We start from the raw sequence: 21,204 nt of genomic DNA on the forward strand, positions 1-21,204 counted from the left end.
ATGCTGCATGTGGGCAAGATAATTACCATAGTACCATTTTACATGCCTCACAAAATGAATGTACTCCAGAGTATGTACCCACCAGTTTCCCTGCAGAGAATGTGTTTATTATCCTCAGTGACTGGTATTTGTAGATTGTTTGTGCCTCTAATATGATTTTGTTTGAGCTCTTTGTATGTGAACATGCCAGAGAGAGGAGAAGAATATGGAGACAAACACAGAGACAAATAAGCAGAGAGGGACTAAAGCGAGAAGGGGGAGGACAAAGAGTATTTGTTGATCACCATAGCTTAAAGCTACAATCAAAGGCAGTTTGTTTACCGAGGATAACAATCACGTTGGACTGCAATTTTTCTGAGACTTAAAAACCACCTTTCATTATACGAGCCCTTGAAAGCTTAATGGTCTTTCTGCTTCTTCCCTGAAGAGACGTCCAATGGCTAGACATAAAAGGTATAGAAGCAGAAAAGTATGGTGAAGAGCTCTTGCGGTGAAAATGCACAGCTAAAGATTTGAGACACCCGTTGTCTGCGATTGCATCAGTCTGGATAAATGTACAAAATGTTTCCTACCACTTGTCCTGCTTGAATGTGTCATTTTTATGTCACATGTATCAAAATCCTTGAGTAGATCAACAATGACCAGACCTAAATCCTGCTAGCTGAAGCCCCTTATTATCCTACAGTTAGCAGTACTATCGTGTGTCGACTAATAGCGCTAGGATTTCAATGTAATATTGAGGTCAGCAGTTTGTAAGGTCACAAACGTTAGCAGTGTTACATAATGGAAGCGCGTAGGCAATTTTCCATATGTACATGTGTGATGTAGTAGCAACAGGAGCACTGAGGTGTAGGACATGTCCAATTATCCTAATGAAAATACAGCATATTATAAATATTTATAATGCTGAGCTGCATCCATCAAATCTTCATTAAAAGCATAATTAAAATTCTGGACATTCAGGATAAATGTTAATTTGGAACTGAAAAGTTTTAAATTATAGAGGAAATTCTGCAAATTTGGAAGAGAAGATAGTCCTAATATCTATCCTTTAGGAATGCCTACAGTTATTTACCTGAAGCATCAAAGCCCACAGAAATCAGTTAATTTAATAGCATTTTTTGATCAGCCACATCAAAAGCCTTGATTATATCAACAATGAGCAGATCTAAATCCTTATTATCTTACAGTTAGCAGTGCTATTATGTGTTGACTAATGACTCCAAGATAGATTTTCAGGAGTCAATAGTTTGTGAGGTCACAAAAGTCACCAGTATTATGTAAAGGAAGCACATGAGCCATTTTCCATATGCGAATGCATGATGCAGTAGTAACAGAAGCACTGAGGCGCAGGATGAATGTAATTATCCTGAGCTGTGCAAACTGTATATCCGAGTTTGTGGCAGGTATGAGTGAAATTTTGCAAACTGAAGGAGAACAATTTTGTGATGCTTGAGTGTTTCCTGTGTGACATTACAGCTGACATGCTAATGTTCAGCATCTTAGTTTAGTGTGTTAGCACACAAGAGTTTGCTGAACACCACTGAATTTGCTAAAGTTTACAGCAATCCATCAAATAGAATTGAAATTTTTCAGCGTCACACAAACTGAAGTGGTGGGCTGAGTGACAGATGGATCAACGCTGCCGTCCATAAAAACACAATATAGGAAGCATTATGTTTTTCCGTTTGAATTTATGCAACATTTTCTCAGTTCAAGCTTAAAATATCATTGTAAATACATTACACTGTATGACGAATTGATTAAAACCCCTCTCTTAAGCAAAGCTCAAATCCATCCATTCATCCATTTTCTTTACTCCTTATCCAGCTAGGGTTGTGGAGGAGCTGGAGCCAATCCCAGATAACACCCTGGACAGACTGCCAGTCCATCTCATGGCTAACAAAGAGACTCTGAGAACCATTCACACTCATATCAAGTAAAATCACCAATTATCCATGCAGACATAACTTTGGACAGTAGGATGAACACAGAGCACCTAAAGAAAGCTCAAACATACACATAACATATAAACTCTACAAAAAAACCCACAGGTTCAAAACCAGAAACAGCTTGCTGTGAAGCTACGGTGACAAACACTTGACCACCGTGTCTCCAAAAGCTTTGCATGTTTTACAGGACATTAGGTCTGAAACGCAAATGAAAAAGTGCAAAATTTTAAGCAGAGCTCTTAAATCCTTTTTTTTTAAACAAAACATGCTGTACTATATCTCAGCCCTCTGCCGTCTGCCTTCTGCACCCTGTTAGTAGCAGGTGGTAGTAAATCTGCAGAGTACTAAATGAATGAGTTGGTGTTTTTTGCAGGTTTCATGGTAGTGAATTATTTTGTGTGGGCAGGTCCCACAAACTCGAACCTTACGGGACACGCCTGGGTTTTTTGTGGAGGTGAAGTGACGGGACTTTACTGCTGCATGTTGTCTGTCACGGACAAGAGGATTACGTTCCTGAAGATATGATGGAGCTCTGGGTGGGATTTTGAAGGGAGGGATTGATAGCTGGTGCAGTTCCTTGTGCAAGCAGTTGCTTTGCTTTAGCTTTCAGGAGCAGCTTCTCCTACTGTACATGTAGAGAAACGATCGGCGAGCAGTGAGACTCAATGAAAACACAAACTGCTCGGTAACTCTACTTTTTGAATATCTGATAACTTCCAGATTAGTTTATATCATGATTTTAAATAATGATGAGAAATCCTCATTCTAACCAGAATGTGACACTGAGGCCGATTTCTATGTTTTTTGAGGGGGATATAAACTCTGCAAGAAAAACATTTTTAATGTCACTAGTACGTGTCAATGCTGCAGTAGCGTCTGGTCTGTGATTTTCAGAATTCGAATGCCTCTTCTTGTTATTGTATTATAAAATGAAGGGAAATTGCGGTGTTGCTTCTGCAGGTAATCATTGAAAAATAAATAACACACAGTATAAAAAAATAAACCATTCACACAATGAAACAACAAAGTAATTTGCACAGTAAACCAAGCTCTTTCAGCAGAAGATAATATATAATTATCAAAATAAGGGAGTCAAGAATTAAATAGAAGGTGTCACAGTGCATCATTGTAATCCTGATTGATTTAGGACAGTAATTGCCCTTGAATAAAAACTGCTCTTTAATCTTTTTGCTCTTGTTTGGATGGGCCTGTGGCATCTACCAGAGGGCAACAGGACAAACAACATATGTCCAGGGTAACAACTGTCTCTAGTGATTTTACAGCTTTTGAGCGCTATCTTGCTTTTGCAATCTCTTCCAAAAAGGGAAGAGCACAACCAATGATCTTTTGTGCAGTGTTTATTACGCTCTTATCATTTTTATCTGCTGCAGATAAATCAGTACACCAGGATGCTTTCTGGGGTGAATGATAGAAGACCACCAGCAGTTTCTCTTCTGCACAATTCTTCTTCAGCAACCTCAGGAAGTGAGGGCGCTCCAGAGCCTTCTTCACTGCAGCTGTAGTGTTAGCAGACCAGGCAAGGTTGTCAGAAATGAAGGTTATTTAAAATCATAGGACCCTTTCTACAGAGTCTCCACTGATGATCAGCGGGTGAGGGGCTCTGGTCTTCTTTAAGTCTATGATGATTTCTTTTGTCTTCAGACTGTCAGATTGTGTGCCGCGCACCAGATGACCAGTTCTTGTAGGCAGACTCATCTCCCCCTGATATGACTCCCACCAGTGTGATGTCATTAGCAAACTTAGTAATTGTGTTAATGGGCTGGGTGGATGTGCAGTCCTACAGAAGCGCACAGCCCTGTGGAGAGCCAGGGTGGAAGAGTTATATGGTTGCTTCGGGGCCCTAAGATATACATGTGTGCCAAGTTTGATTTCTCGGCTCCTGATTGTGTAGGGGGGAGTTTGTAAGCAAACAGAGTTCATGGATCATAAGATTTTAGTCCATTTTCCTGGGATATCAAGATATTGCTTAATTTTCCTACATATTTATTCATTGAGATCAGCAGGGAGCAAGTTGGTCTTAAAAAAACTAAACTAAAATAATTAACTGTTTGGAGAAATGTTAGACATTTAGAGCAACTGTTCTCAAACTGGTGCTTTTCAAAACAGCTTTACTCCAAATCAATCCTTGATATTTTGCTGGAAACCTGCTGAGCCTCATTTTCTACTGTGGAATGACTTCAAGCATTCAACCACAATGCCTCAAAATAAAATAAATACTGACATCATTTTTATGACTGTCATTGTTTGATACCATGCCAAGGAGAAGATGTTTCTTTCAGCATTTCTTGTAATGTTTCATTTATCAAGAATCTTCTTCTTCTACTGTCGTACTTCTGCATTGCACAAGAAAAATATTTAGCCACACATTGGCCTCATAGAGCAACATGTGTTGATGTTTCCTAAAGAACCTGCCTGGCATCTTATGTCATGGTTGCAACAGGACAAGCATCGTATTAAAATATCTTCTGTGGAGTTCATTAAAATACCATCTGCTGCTAAAAAACTGCAGTTATTCACGATGGAGTGGGATAGTTCTCCAGAGAACTGTAAAACAAGTAAAAAAAAGAAAAGGATTCAGTAATCTGGCAACAGCAGTATTAGACAATGTATGATTATGCATGCTGATGGGCTTTTAGTTAAGATCCCTGGGAACATGTTCTAACCAAAACAGTCAAACAATAAGTGGAGCATCCAGGCAGAGCGGAGCAGCCAGCAGCACACACTAACAAATGTATAGATGTGAAACTGTAGCAGAACGTAAGAGGATTCAGAGCAGAAGTCGAGGAGAGCCAATCGTCCTCATGAATACTAACAAGACCGGAATAGAGCAGAATAGCACATTAAGAACATGATTCATTATGTAAACAGCACAATCAAACCAACTGCTTCCATTTTAGTAATAGGCTTATTGGAACATATCGAAATTGGGTTTTCATTATGAGCATTTATGTTTGACATTTCTGATCCTATTTCCTGCTTTTACACTTCACCGTGCTCCCGCAGTTAATCTTTCCATTTAAATGTTTGAGCTTGTTTATGAATCTAACACATCCTCTTTTTCCCAGGAAGCAATGATATGCAGCAGAGAAGTGTTAATATACGAGCAATATGGTAAACTTAGAGTAAATCATGTGGATTAGAGCTAAGTAAAGCATAATATACAGTACCATGCGTCCAGGGCAAAAAATAAATTTAAATAAGGCAAATATGAGAGACCCAAGGAGAACCTCCACATACTGAATCCTTCAGGTCTTCCTTTAAGTTTCACTATAAGGTGGGAGTTATACCATATGTGCAGGCTTTACCTGCTGGCTGTCATGCACTAAATGTACTGGCTAAACATGACGTCTCTTTTGCGCTCATCTTTACTTGATGAAACAGAGTAATAGCAATACCTACAAAAGTGAAAATACAGGAGCTGGAAATAGAAGCTGGTTTATTTTGCATTACCGGAAAGAAGAACATTAAAAGAAACTTTCCTCAACCAACACGAAAATGCTCTTAAGAAACCATTTAGTCTAATAGCCAAATGCTTTTCCTGTTGCTCATTAACATTCTATTTCCAGAATAAGTGACTCAGCAATATGATTTTTTGCTTTTTGTTTGTTCTGCAATGAAATTTCCCAAACAAAATGCAGACTGACCAAACAAATCTCAGGCTGAACATTTACCAACTGAAAATGTTGGGACACTGTGCAAAATGTAAATTAAAAACAGAATGCAAGAAACCTGTATTTCATTCAAAACATAGAAAACATATCTATCTATAATATTTAAAATGTGACACTTTACTGTCTCAGAAAAGTTGGGACAGGAGAAATGAAAGGCTGGAAACAGTTTCAGAAAATCCAGAGGAATCACTGTGTGCAAGGGACAAAGCTGAAAATGAATATTGGATGCTTGTGATCTTCAGGCCCTCAGGTGGCACAGCATTAAAAACAGTCAGGATTCTGTCATTCCAGAAATGCACAAATGCAGGTTAAAGGTCTAACATCTAAAGAAGACACCGGCTCATCTAAAAAGTACTGAGGCAAATTTGAAAACTGTTCTGTGGTTAGACAGATCAAATCTCAAATTCATTTTGGAATGACATAAACATAATTTCTGAGGACTGGTACCATTCAGCTTGTTATCAGCACTCTGTTAAAAAGCCTGGAAAGCCTTGCATAATAAATTAAGCTTGTACTCTTTTCAAATTGACATTTTACACAGAGTCCCAACTTTTTTTGAATTGGATTTGTACATTTTGCACGTAGATAATTTGAAAACACATTAACGAGTCGTGATCATTACTTGTAGAAGCAGCTGTTAAATAGTAAGCTTACCATCCTTAAAATTTGGTGCACATGTAGTATACGTTTAAAATAATAGAAACAAAAAGGCATAAGTTACACTTGTTCAAGTCTATATAAATATAAAAAATAACTTTTCACCAATTTTCTAGGTAATAAAACTAGAAATATTCTTATATTTCTTTTTTTATTTACTGATTTCCACTTAGCTGAAAAGTCTGGCCTTGAGTTATGCACCACTTGAGCATCTTAAATAAATTTTGCCTTCATAGAATAACTAGGGTTAGCGCTCCAAGGCAGTAAGCTGAAGTCAGTTGCATCTATGAAACCATTACAGAAAACCCAGTATCGTCTTACAGTAGCTATGATTTAATGTGGGACTTTTGATGTGGTGCAGGGCGCCAGGCAGGGAAAAGCTGGGTCACTCTGTGTGGATGAATGAGGCACTTGTAATACTGGGTAACTGAATCCTGACTACCAGTGCTGAGGTCTGGTCATCCATGACGCCCAGCCTCTCCTGAGCCTGGTTTGCATTGTAGGATTATAGCCAAAGAGCCTCTCAGTTTAATTGCATTACTCCAGATTACATGACCAGATTACACGATTGTAGGCAGCAAACGCTGAGTGCTGCATGGTTTACACGATTATCATCAGACAGAGGACGGTTTGTTATTTAAATGATGTAATCTCATGTATTATTTTGGGGTCTGTGGATCAATTGTATTATTTCTTTTTTTGACAACTCCTAAAATCAAAGAAAATAATTAAGGAAAAAAAATGTCTCATTTAATCTTATATACAGGAAAATGCTGTGTAATTTTATTTTAAATGAAGAGCTGGTGCTCTGGATAAACATATAATAAAATCAATTAAAAATAAATAAAACAATTAACAGTATCTTCTAGCTAATAATCATGCACATACAACAGATACAAACAACAGTGTCCGCTTTCAAGATTTGTTCTGTGCTCTAGTGTTTGGCCTGTTTGTCCTGTTGGCCTTAAAAAGACAATGACATGGGTCATTTTAGCCCTTTGCTCATTTTTAGTAATATGATTACATTATAATATACCAAGTATAATTCATCTTTTGTGGATATAATGGAAATTTGATGGATATAAATGAGATTAAACTGTTTTTATAAATTGGTGTTTGTGCATGAATGCTAAAACCGGTCATTTTAGCCAGTTGCTAGGTGGTTACTAGGCAACCTGGTGACATTATAATATCTGATATAGATTAAAAAAACATCTATATCAGGATGTACCTATGTGCCCAGTTTGGTTGCTCAACTAATGATTGTGTAGAAGGAGATGGCAGACAAAGGAACCTTAGGAGATTTTGATGTATTATAGTAATATATCTTTAATTTCCACAGCATTTGTTCACTAAATGCCTCATTCCAATCTATTTCTTTCTAGGCTTTTTCATAGTTTAAAACAGACCAGCTAAAGTTGCATTAGTAAAAGCAAAGAAACAAAAAGGGGTTTTGGTTTACTGTTGTTTTTGTTTTTTAAAGGTGTCTGAAGCAGCTCTGGGCTAGATGCCCACTTGGCCGGAGTCCTCAGAGCAATTGCTTCTGGCAGGGAATCAGATAGAAAGGAGAGTCATTTATATTTCTTGCATCACCTCACAAGCTGTGGAGGCAGGGAGCATTTAAATCTTGACTAAGGTCAACAGGGAACTCACTGGCTTTGATAACAAGTATCCGATCTTTGATTCCACACACTTGTCACCGCTACAGAAATTCTGCCTCTGATGAAGGGTTTTTAAGAAGGTTAAAGTAAACATGACAACGGGGACGACAGTGAATAAGTGTGTTTAAGAGGCTGTGTTGACATGTTGGAAAGGTTGAGAAAAACAAAACAATAGGCGTACCAATGCCGCCACACGTCACATTAATGTCACCCCTCGTGCCTGCTTCTGCTGTTTCCGATGAATTATTCATGTTTCGGTTCTGTGAAGGCTACTCCGGCACTACAAGGAAACTCATCTAAGGAGTAATACGAGATAATGGACTAATGGATCAGCTTTCTTTTCTGCAAAAGAGTCAAAACAGAATAAGCTTGATGGAAGCCTCGAAAAATCTCCAGGAACTTTAAGCTTCCTTTGTTTCGCAGAGAAAGACACCAGGAGGACACGAATCTGTCTCTGCGCTCCTGCATTAGTAAGCCAATCCCAGACACTTATCCACATCAGCCAGACACAAACAACCCCTCAAAGACAGGGCTGCAGAGAGTACAAACACTGTCTGTCACTCAAGAGGAGACTGACAGAGGGAAAGAGGCCCTTTCATATCGCCCAAACTCCCTCTGAAATTGAGGTGAACACCTTTGATCTGCAGAAAGATGCGAGTAGTGATCCGGATCTGCTTTTGTGACGGTGCTTGGGGTTTCCATAGAAACATGCGCACCCCAAACAAGGCGGACTAAAACATCCTGAACCGCATCAGCAGATGGCTTGTAGAAAGGCTGAAAGATGACGAAGTCTCACTCTGGCATGTATCATTTCATCTGTCGGAGGCCATATTTTCATCTCAAAATATCCACAGCAAAAGCGAATTCTACCTCCTTTACAGACCAAAATAGCATTTGTTTCACCGGATGAGAGATTACCATGTGTGTCTATTAATGTGATGGGGTTTGAGAGGAACACAGAAACGAATGTGTCTGTCTCGTGGCATTTGAAAACCAATCTGATCCGACACGCCATGTCAGGAAATTTAAATCTACGCTGTCACTTTATCCCTGCGCCGAGGTTCACCTAATCATCAGCTGTCTCGGGCCTGGTTTAAAATCTCTTCGGCGCTCGGCTTCACTGTGGTCAGGTTTTGTGTACTCATTAATCTTTTTTGTTTCCCTGGTGTTTCTGTTGTGGGGAGAAATGTGGGGAGAAATGAATACCACTGAAACTGCAGCTGTTACAAAAAAAAAGCAATCCAAGGACTTTGAAGTCTAGCCCACACCAGTACACAAGACCAAACACTGAAATAGATGAAAAGGTAAATGCCCTGTATTTGTATAGCACTTTTACTAGTCCCTAAGGACCCCAAAGTGCTTTACACATCCAGTCATCCACCCATTCACACACTGGTGATGGCAAGCTACATTGTAGCCACAGCCACCCTGGGGCACACTGACAGAGGCGAGGCTGCCGGACACTGGCGCCACCAGATCCTCCAACCACCACCAGTAGGCAACGGGTGAAGTGTCTTGCCTAAGGAATCTCTCCACAAAGAAAGAGATGAAAGCTGTCGTTTCCTCCGACACGTTCAGGTAATAACAGTGTCTTTGTGTCCAAACACAAACGAGATCTTGATAACCCTACTGCAGCCAGTAGGAGTCAAAATGGCTGAATAGAAACAACATAAACCACAGATTCATTTCAGTATGGGGCTACACTTTTGCTGCAGTCACTGGACTTTTATTGGTCCCCTTCTTATATCCCGTGTATGTCAATATTTTATTCGCTTATTAGGTAGCAGATCAGAACTGGTCAATTTTCTCAACGGCAGCTGAGCCAAGCCTCAGCTCCTGGATAATGAATCCAGACTTGTGATCTATTTTACTTACTGGGTTTGGGCCCATATTACATCTTTAATCCTTCTCAAGTCAATAATGAATTTTTTTTTAAAAAGCTCAAACACCCATATGAGTAAGAAAAACTGCTTTGCTGCAATCAGCTGTGATTTTTGGCTCATAGCTTCAGTTACATTTCTCCAAACATGTTGCTAGGCTTTCTTTTGAAACCACCGTCACTGTGAAAATATTATGCTTCTCCGAGACCAGGAGAATTAGAAGTGGGAAAGATAAACCGGGCTGAATAACATATATTGCATTGCTGAGTATAAAAAGGTTTCCATAAATTAAAATTAGAAATATAAACATCATAGTCTAAAACATCTAAACACAAAGTAGTTGTTGGATGGATGGACGGAGTTGGGCTGCACAGTGGTCCAGTGAGTTGCACTGTTGCCTCACAGCAAGCAGGTCCTGGGTTTGAATCCACCTGCCTATTGGGGCTTCTCTGTGCACTTTGTTCCCATGATGCATTGAGCATTTCTTCTTCAGTCACCTTTCTCACTCGCTATGTGTTAATAGACCTCTCTGCACTGAATCATACTTGTTATTGATCTCTTCCACAGCATGTCTTTATCCTGTCTTCCTTCTCTCACCCCATCCGGGGCCCCGCCCCTTCCTGAGCCTGGTTCTGCTGGAGGTTTTCTTCCTGTTAAAAGCAAGTTTTTCCTTCCCACTTTTGCCAAAGTGCTTGCTCATAAGGGGTCATATAATTGTTGGGTTTTTCTCTGTATGTATTATTGTAGGTCTACTTTATAATACAAATCTCCTCGATGCGACTGTTGTTGTGATTTGCCGCTGTATAAAAAAATTGAATTGAATTGAATTGCATGCTTTTACTGTACATGGGTTTTCTGTTTTTTTCCGACATACTAGAGACATGAATGTTATGTCAATTCTTCTTTTTCTTCCAGCTTCTCCCTTTAGGAGCCACCACAGCAAATCGTCTGCCTCCATCTCATCCCATCGCCAGCATCCTCTTGTGTCCAACCAACCCACTGCATGTCCTCTGTCACGACATCCATGAATTTCCTCTGTTGTTTTCCTCTTCTTGTCCTGCCTGGCAGCTTCATTGTCAACATCTTTTGTCAAATACATCGTTTATCTGTCCCCTGCACATGTCCAAACCATTTCAGCCATGCCTTTTTAACTTTGTCTCCAAATTGCCCAACCTGAGTTCTCTTTGTGATAGACTCATTTCTAATCTTGTCCATTCTGGTGCCACATATCCAGCACCGTCTCAAACCCTCTAGCTCCTGAGCTATAGCCACCCCTGTTTAATGGCTGAAACAGGCAACTATAAATTTTAAGCTCATCAAGTCTAAGAGCATATAAATATATACTGTGGTGGTGTTTCTGTTTGTCTGTTTATCGACAACTCACAAAAATATTCCTGATAAAATATTGGTCAGATTTTAATGATACCGTGCTGTAACTGTGACAGAGTGTGAGCCAGATAAGCTACTGCATCACGGATGCTCTGGTTTAAAATGCAGTAGTTGTTGAGATGTTTTATCCTGGACCAGAATGTCCAGCTAGTCTGGATAAAACTTTAACAACTCTGAGATGATTAAGTAGACAGAAATGAAGGCAATTCTAGTGATATAAATTGGTGTGAGTTTTTTTTTTAAATTATGAGTATTTTTAAAGAGGTGTATGACTGCCTGGAATTTATGGCACAATTTGTTTTGCATGCTGTAAGTTCCATAACAATAATGGAACTTACAGTTCTCTGGTCTGAAATACCATCCTGGCCAAAACGGACCTATAAGCTATGCTCTCAAAGGCCTTAAAAATCTGTACAAACACACAGTGGGGTTTTTTCAAAGTCATTTCTGAGTTCACACTGATGCATAAAGCAAAGCTGAGCTGGTTCGCTGCTCTCTGCAGCCAGAGTGCACACCCTCAGTTGAACTGCTCATCCTCAAGTCTGTACCATAGCAGCAGTTCACCCCGGCAGCGCCCTGACCGCTGCTGAGGTTGTCAGTAGCTCTGACTTTGACTGAAACTCCAGGATGACATAGCTGTCTGTTTGATTGTGGCTGTGGCCGTGGATCCATGTTGGTTGTCACAATCCTGGCTATGACACATGTATGCAATAAATTTACATGGTTTAGCACGCTGCCGAACTTCAAGCACTATCCTTCAGCCAGCACTGCCAGAAAGAGCAGCTGCAGCTTTGATCACAGCCAGTGGCTAGATATTGTGACAGCTCAGCCTTTTAAAATGAGAAATGAGCAATAAATGCACCGTGTAAAGTATCACATCATCTCTCCTCTCTGTAATGCCAAGCGTTTCTCTCAACTGTTCATATGGTTCAGAGGAAATGCAAAAGTTATTGCAAGGTGATGCAAAAATAGTCCTGAAAAAATCTCCCAGCGTCGACCTTTAAGTTTCATAAAACATTTGAGAATTTGTGCTACCCTGCACTGTTTGTGCAGAGTTACAGACGTTGTGAGGAATTGTTCTGTTTGTGTACTTCCTCTGAACGGATTCGCTGTCCGAGGGTGAAGAGAGGACTTTAAATGAACAGAGTGTTGTTTCTGTACATTCGTTTTTTAAATTATGATGGGCACTGTCTCTTCTGCCACGTCATCATCAGGCCACTATTGTTGCCCTGCTGACTCTACCAAAGCACCTAATGCAGTGCAATGTTCCACGACATCAATTCACAGCTTCCACACCCATTGAAATGCATTTGATTAGTCACCCCAGCACAGCAACGATCACATAAATAATTCATCTGTGCAAATGACAAATGAGGCAATCAATTCCGGGACAGCATTCAAAGAGAAACTATTCAAATCCCCTCTAAATTAATTTTCTGCCTTTTAGTGGCCGTTGACTTGAAATCTTAATGTTGAATTTACCAGACGATGTTTTCAGCCCAACTTTCCCAGACAAACGAAACCATTTGGTGTCAGAAAACATGCGCAAAAGATCTGCATAAAACAGAAAACGTCAAGGTTTCGTGACTGACAGTAAGCCTTGGAGAGTCCTTTATTCTTCCAGTTCAACAGTAAAGTCTCTGCAGAGCACTGGCAGCACTAAATACTGGACATCAGAGCACGCGGGCCTGCCTGAACTCAGCAGCAGGCACTTAAAACACATGAGACCAGACGTTAAAAGAGATAGGCTGGACTAATTTCATATTCAGTCTGAAAGTGGAAAGACTGTGCTCCATGAATGCAAACTCCTCTTGATGAGCAGAGCTTTTCTACATGGGATGAGATCACACTTGACTCTGACCTCTGAGGCTCAGAGAACAAAGAAATGTGATGCATAATTTGGCCAATATTATTTTGTACATAAATTGTAACCCGAGTGATAACAGAGAGACTCCAAACTCAGTCCTGCTGCTCGGATCAAGTACATTAAATACAGAAACTGGGGCTGGATAGCCTCAATTCATTATCAGATCCAGTGGTTGAAGGAAGAAGTTTGGGAGAACTGCAGAGAATTAGACAAGACAAGGGTTAACTGCATTTTGCAGTAGATCGCTTGTAGCTCAACTGGATTTATATTTGCATAGTAATACAAGTAGTTTCATTACTTTTTAGTGGGTGAAACTACAAACAACTTTGGGCTTAACTGTTTGCTAAGCCACATTAACAGTGACCTCTGAATCACTCAAGGCACTCCAGTGTTGGATCCATGAATAAAGCCAAAGATAACATGTTTTCACAGGTATAAAACAGCATTTTTGCAACAGCTATTACCTGAAATATTGGCATATATTTAGCATGCTGTGCATTGTGTCCTTAAAAAAATCTTAAGGAAATAAGACAAGGAGAGAAGCAGTAGCAGGCCTAAGAAAAAACCTACAGCTGATGAAAAGCATATGAAAGTCATGTCCTCGAGAAACTGATAATCCAGCAAAGATCTGACATCTTGGGATTGTCTTGACAGAGAACAAAAGAAAAGGCGGCCAACATCCAAAGAAGAGCCTTCAAGTAGGCTGGAGAACTATTACTACATATTATACTATATACTATACTGATTTTTCAAGTTTGTTAGAATTGTGCTTTATATACTGTATTTCTATGGATGTTTGTAAGTATTGCTGCACGTATTTTCCTAGTTAAATATAAAGAAATGGGAGGTGGCTCAAGACTAATGCACAAAAAGTTTGGGCTTGGTAGCCTTTATCTTTAATTAGCTACAGCTGCACTTGTGTTGAGTTTTGCATGTTCTCTCCTGACACTGTGGCTTCCTCACACAGTCCAAAGACATGCTTGTTTAGATTAACTGGTGGTTCTAAATTTGCCAAAGGTTCAAAAGTGAGAATGAATGGCTGCATGTCTCTCTGTGTTGGCTCTATATGACAGACTGGTGATCATGCCCTATGACAGCTACGACAGGCTACAGCTCCCCAGCGACTGTGAACTGGATGTGTGGTTAAGAAAATGGATGTGTGGCAACTGCTGAAACACATCTGTTGCATTAACTGGTGAAGCAGAGCTATGACAGAGTGTGAATGAGAACTCTGCCACTGAAATGTTTTTTCCCTCCTAATTAACAAAAAGGTGCTTTAGAAAAAGTACGAGTTGTTGAGCTTCATCAGCTTCAAATCCAGATATTTCACAAGCCTCAACAGAGACGCATAAATCTATTAATGCTGCCGAGTGTACTGTAACACTATATTTTACCACAAACAGACAACAATGCAACAATGTGTTTTTCCTAAGATTTGAGTTGTCTGTGTCATCTTTTTGGTTTGTTTCTTCATTTTTTGCTCTTTATTCCAGATTTTTCTGGAGCTGTGTCACCCAGCAGTCACATTTTTTCAGCTGTCAGCATCTCCTCGATACTTTTTAGGGGTCTTGCATTGTGGAGTAGAATTGTCATTTGACATAATATTTTGAAATAAAACATAGTGAGTATATAATATCTATTTCGAGGCATGGCTTGAGCTCCAACCTTTAAATAAACAAACATACTGCCGTAGCAACTGCCAGCATCCCCTGGTGATATTTTTTTTGTCCTCTTGACGGTTCAGAGTAACAGGCCTCCAGCTGACAGGGGCCTCCATTTGACACTCCACTGAAGAAAAACAAAAAAAAAAAAACAGGGAACATGTAAAGGCTGTGGGTGTAGCGTCTGACTAACAAGGCCAAAAGGCAGAGAAATCTGTCATGATGACTGGTGTCTGAGTGCCCCACTTAACATTGAACTACCGGCAAACTTTTTTTTTCCAAGTACAACTTCTTGGAGAGATAATCGGTACTCCATCCACAGGTGAGTTTCCTACTCATCCATCACCTCCCAGTCATATATTCCTGAGTTTAAAAAAAGAACAGACTGCAGGCTAACAATCTTTCACTCCAGCTTGCATACCACCGAGCTGAGGCGAAAGCAATGGCCTTTTACTGAATTACCTTCCATTTAATCAATGACACTATGTCTGAGAAAATATCTCCAGGAGAATGGCAGGGGGACTCCTTATCCATCCTGCAGTGGCACTAATAGATAACACAAATCCATCACTGTGTCAAGATTTATCAGAATGTAAAAGGTATATAAATAAAAGGCTGAATGGAAGCAGCATTGTATGGATGAATTATCTCTGAAGCAGAGCAGAGAGAGGATGAAACTTTTAAAAGGAAATTATGCCACATCGCATATTTCGCTTTAGCCTAAAGACTTAGTGCAACTCTAAAGAAGAAGAAGCCAAAAAAGAGGATTAAGAAGAAAAAAACACTCCCTGGTTCGACTGTACATTGTTCACAGCATTGCTGAGGTTGGCAAAGTTTTCACAGCGTTGGCCTGGTTGTGCTAAGGGCAAGGGCGAGGATGAAAAGGCTCTGCAGTCACCCTGAACGGATTTCACACTAACATGTCAGAAACAGAGGCGCGTATGCACGTATGCAGGTATGAAAGAGTGCGAGGAAAAATTTTATTAATCTAAACCTGCAAACTAAAGTGAAATCTTTGAGATATTTTTGTTTTAAACAGAGAGGTCATGAATGTTTAATTTCTATATATAAAACTAATGATAAATCCTCAGTTGAGGAAACGTTAATTTATTTATTGGATGCTATAAAATTTGTAAAGGTTAATACTATAATTCTCTGCCTAGATTTAAAAAATAACAAAACTTCTACAAGAAGCTGAAAGATATTAAAAGTTCTGACATCATAACTTTAACAATTGTCACGTGACCAAGTATTGGTGCTTCTGACTCTGTAATTATATTATTTGACTATTGTCGTTCATAGTTTTGGTTTTCTATTCTTTTCCTGTATCCCACGTTTCATGTCTACTCACCCTTGTTCCCCACCTATGTTCCCCAGGTCTCCCCAGTTGCTGTGTTATGCTTGTATGTCCTGAGTCTGAGTTTCAGTCTGTTTGTTTCCTGTTTTATTTTGATAGTCCTTATCCAACGTCAGTGTATCTAGTTTTGCCTGCCCTCGTCTCATTATGTCTGATTTGTCCCAGCTGTGTTTCGACCTGTTCCCCGTCTGCTCATATTCCTGCCTGTGTATTATAGTTCTCAGTCTTCCCCTGCTTGTTGTCGTGTCGTACACCCTCTCCGTAATGTGTTTTCTCCTCTCGTGTTCCTGAGAATATTCTAGCTCCCAGTCCTGGTTTGTTTCTTTGCTCGAGTTTCTTAGTCTCCAGCTTCCAGTGCCCAGTTTAGTTTCGAGTTTTGCGATTGAGGTTTTGGTTTGTTTTGTAAAAGTCTATTTCCTATAAAGAGTTTTTCCCAGCAATAAAGCTGCGCTTGAAGTGTAACTTTCAGTTTCTGAGTCCTACGTTTGGGTCCTTCATCTTGGCTGCCACACAGCACTCGACATGACAAGAATGTCCTGTTGACAGTTTCCTTGAAACTTTGTTTTTGAGGTCAGATGTTTGAAAAGGTAAGGATTATACAGGAGTAGTTTAGAGTATGAGAGCGGTTTTGTATAGATACAGAAAAAATATTTAATTTTCTTCCACAAACTATGATATTTTAAGAATGTTAATTTCTGAAAAACAGCTCAGCAACACCCTGAAATCGTTCTGGTGAACACATAATAAAAAATTGGAAAGGGTGCTTAATTTTGATGCTTAGTTTTCTGTTATTATGAAGGAAATTCTATTGCCAATGTTTTATGGATATTAATATTCTGACTCCGGCCACTTTGATATGGTACTCCTTGCTAATACCAGGCTGTACCTCCTTTTACCATCAAAACCACCCTAAATCGTCATAGCATAGAGTTAGCAGTATGCTGGACACATTCCTCAGAGATTGTACCTCGCAAAGTGTATCTATGGGTATGACAATAATAAAAACTTTATTCATTCAGCCATTCATCTGTCTGCCCTGTGGAACCTGAAATCCTGCTGAACCTCACCACACTGAGCAGGTAAACATCCGCATGAGACTGTTTTGGTTTGTGAAAAGAAAAGTGACTCACTGTTACCTGTAACCAGTTATCTGTCCCAGCAGTGTTATCTTTCCACAGCACTGAAGAATAATTGTAGTTTCTTTTGATAACTTTGATCGGACAGGTGTCCACTAAGGATGTGTTTGACTTTAAGAGAAGAAGGAGGTTGTACCTGAGCATCCATGAGCAAGTGTCTCATCAGAGTCATAGACTTCCTCAAGGTATCCCTCTCTCCCGGCATGAAGGCCTCATCCTCATCAGTCAGGCTACAAGGTCGAGTGACCATGAACTGAGCAATCTGGTCATTCAGGCTGTTCAGAGACTGGACGGCTGCAAAAGAAGTTTAAAACAAATGTTGAAAATTCATACCACATGAAAACATTACAAACATTTTTTCAACTCCTCTCATGTAGGTCAAGAATCTCCTGAGTGTCTCGACAAGCTTGTTTGCATGCTCTCTCTCTCTAGTGGGATTTTCTGGATCAGACGTGTGTGATCTGAGACACTTCCTTCATCTATACGGCCATGGCTCTACTGTTCTCTTCAGAATAATCCCTCTTTTGGAGTAAAGGGGCATCATTAGGCTAAATCCATAACCAAGACAGAGACTCACATAGAGCCCATTACATAATCCATTCACCAGGGTTTTGTCGATTAGAAACAATGGCAATACAGCGGTTGCTTCACAGAGCTCTTTGGTCAGACCCTGTGGGTGGTAATAAAGAAAAGTATGATGAACACTGACGTTTCACTGAGACGGCCGTGTAAATTTAAGGCCAGCTGAGTGATAGATTACTTTTTCAGATGAACACTAATGGGAACCATTGCTGTACAAGACTTCCTCCTCAGACTGTTATTAAGCAGTTATTTATGTATCTGTTGTTTATATTTTACAGACTCATACTCCACAATTGTAGCCATTTCTATGCTCCTCAGATGATGATGATGATGGAGTCGTTTTATGTCTTGTCCTGTCTAGTCTTGTCTTTGTGTTAAGTCTGCGTTTTGTTTTGTTTTTTTATGTGTTCTGTTTGTTTGGTTCCTGTTTAATTTTGACATTCTCCGATCTTGTGTGCGCTATGGTCAGTTTTGCCTAGTAAGTTCCTCGGCCTTGCCTTCTCTATGTTTGTTGCATTTTGTAAAGCTGTTTTCAGTTTATTCCTCATTTTTCCGAGTCATTTTGGGTCCAACTAATTTCTGTCAGACAGCCAACCTTGAAAGAAACACCCTTAAACCATGTTTTGAGTGTTGATGTTGCATTGTTTGTCCACCAGAGGGACCCTGCAAATTTCCTGTTGGCAGCAAGTGTTTGGAACAAGACAAACAACAACCAGCTGATCTCAACAGAACAAGCAGCTGTATACAAAAAATATTTTTTGTGATAAATGAGATCATTTTTAACATGTATTGTTATATTATATCAGTAAGTACTGACTCATAAATAAAAGCACAAAACAAATGTTAACCTGTTTATCCTTCATGTGTCTGAAAAAAAATAATTGTCCAACATATTTTTAAATCACAAATATTGGTAATGAAAAACTCTATACGGGCTGGGCAGTGCTTAGAGGAATATGACTGTTAATCTGTCTGATCAACTTAATCTTGTACATTAAATTTATGAATATCAGGAAAAAGGAAAATGGTAAGCTTTGATTAACTAAAATCATCATTTAGCTCTATTTCTTGATTACCTACTACATGGTCAAAGACTACATCATTTTCTTCCTGTTTTTTCTTATGCTTCTCACCGTTCTTCAGTGAACCGGTTCAGTTCTGGTATTTGACTTTGACTGACAAACAAAAAAGCTGCCAGAAATTCTGATTTACATTTTATGACATTTTATCAACAAGACAATTAATCACTTGATTGCATGATAATCAAAATAATCACTACTTTCAGGCCTAATTGTAATTTTCTGTCAGTGAATAATCAACTAATGAGTTTTTACACACTGCGTAGTAATGTGAAACCATCGGGACTCCGAGTCGAGCATCGCTTTCTCTCTCATCCACACACCACTGAGCAGGCTAAGAGGTCAATCTGGGCAAGACTGACAGAGCGACTGATGACAGTCAAGGTCGACTTTTCAACAGAACTATCAAAGATTTATAGCCACACCTTGCAGCCTTCTCTTGAACCGTGGAAGCATAGCAAAGAGAGGCATGTTTACGAGCACACAGCAACCCTGCAGGCGACGTGGCGTACATCAAATGAGAGCGGGATGTGTGGGTGCAGGGGAGAAATAAAATGTTTATGGCAGAGGTTGATGACTGGATTCTAATTTCACATTCAACATTTACCAGGTGTACCTCTCTGCCCCAAAGATGGCCAAACACGCTGGGTAATGGCATGCTGCTGCTGAAAATGACACGCTGTCAAAATGGGATACGAACACACCCGCTTCCCCTCTCTACTCCACTTTCAATTTTTATTCAGCACATTCTAGCGCACACTGTGATAGATGATGGAGAAGACAGGTGGTTTTCTACATTACTTTGATGAGACTGAATACGTCAACATACCACATTTATTTGAAATGCCACAGGTTTTGGCCAAAGGCATAAAGAAACAGAAATATATTAACACAAAACCCCACCAAGAAATATTGAATTTGAGATTTGTTCAGCCATTTGTAATAACTTATTGCCTCTCCCTTGTGAAATTACAAACGGCTGAATCTCATCTCCAGGCTGCTGACACCCTTGATCAATGCTTCTGACAGTGTTTCAGCTCTGAGATGTACCTCTGAAAGTCTCTAACACTTTCACCTTTAATATTCTTATTGAAGCAAACCAGACAAGGCAGCAGCATATACACAAGAGCGCACCCCAGTCCTCTGCCAAGAATATGTAAGCGAGTCAATGCCAAGCCCTGTTTTCACATTGCTGATTGGATTCAATAGCAAGTGTAAGTATTCAGCATGGCCAGGCGAAGCCGAGCGTTTGTGACTATTTAAATAATGCAAAAAAGATGTCTGAAGAGGAATCTTAATGATGAAAAAAAAATCTGATTTTATTGAGAAATGTCCATTTCTATTAACAGTCTGGGCTCAAAGAACACATTTTTGTCCTTGTTTAGCACTTTTCCACTTATCTTTGTAGGTAAATTAAAAGAAATGTTGGGATGCTCTGTCAAATCTAAGTAAAAATAAAATGAGATGATTTGCAAATCTCATAAAACCATTTGAAATTCACACCAGATCATAGAAAACACGTCAAATGTTTAAATGGAGAAAATGTACAACACAGGAGGAAAATGGAACAGGGCCATGTTTACCAGTCTGTAGCATCTCATCTTCTCTTAACAACAGTCTGTTAACATCTGTGAACTGAGGAGAGCAGCTGTTGGACTTTGGGGAGAGTAATGTTGTCCCATTATTCTTCATTTCACAATAGGCCAAATGTTTTCAGGTGGTTACGGGACTGGAATGCAGGCAGACCAGTTCAGCATCTAGACTGTGTTATTTCAACAACACAATGTTGCTGAAATATGCAAGACCTTTCCTGTAATGGAGACCAGGGGTTCCATCACCTCATTTGCATTGTTAGTAATTAATTGATTGGGAATTAAAAAAAAAAAAAGTATAATAAAGAAAACACACATTAGTTCTTATGAATTCTTTATTAGGTTTATTTAATGTAGGATTAAATTGACAGCTTGTAAAGGTGGAGAGACAAGGGGACTGGCCATCCTACCTGTCAGAAAAGAGCCAAAGTTAGAGCTGCTTACATTTAATTATTGGTCAGTAACCTAAGCCTCTTGCAGGATGTGGAGCAAAAGAATGAAAGCAGCTCAATTACCTGCTTTAGAGCTCCTGGAGCAGACCAGTGTGCCAGGTTAGGGGAGTATGGTTAAGAAGGGTTTTAATTTAGATAGTAACATGTGCCTTCTTTAGTAAAGTGCCAGTCCATGGATATATTTTATTCCAGTCTCGCGTCATATTATTGGAAGTAACCTATAACTGCCGGCCAAAACTGACATTTC

At 39.6% G+C, this 21,204-nt stretch overlaps 1 protein-coding gene and 1 long non-coding RNA gene across 5 annotated transcripts in view; one reads left to right on the plus strand and one right to left on the minus strand.

Moving 5' to 3' along the window:
• The window catches only part of LOC113022329 (kazrin-like), a 126,639-nt gene that overhangs the window by 78,388 nt on the left and 27,047 nt on the right, over positions 1–21,204 (minus strand). For all 3 annotated transcript variants that reach the window (XM_026167608.1, XM_026167610.1, XM_026167609.1), the window contains exon 3: positions 17,389–17,546. In XM_026167608.1, coding sequence (XP_026023393.1) covers positions 17,389–17,546 — 158 coding nt within the window. The remainder of the gene's footprint in view (positions 1–17,388; positions 17,547–21,204) is intronic.
• Positions 15,882–18,659, plus strand: LOC113022331 (uncharacterized). 2 transcript variants are annotated; one of them, XR_003272419.1, is made up of 4 exons: positions 15,882–16,703; positions 17,136–17,195; positions 17,341–17,437; positions 17,630–18,659. It is a non-coding gene; the product is annotated as an uncharacterized LOC113022331 (long non-coding RNA). The 2 variants fall into 2 exon arrangements; XR_003272420.1 differs by having other exon boundaries at positions 18,491–18,659.

This window comes from Astatotilapia calliptera, chromosome 5 (assembly GCF_900246225.1).
Source record: "Astatotilapia calliptera chromosome 5, fAstCal1.2, whole genome shotgun sequence".
NCBI lineage: Eukaryota > Metazoa > Chordata > Actinopteri > Cichliformes > Cichlidae > Astatotilapia > Astatotilapia calliptera.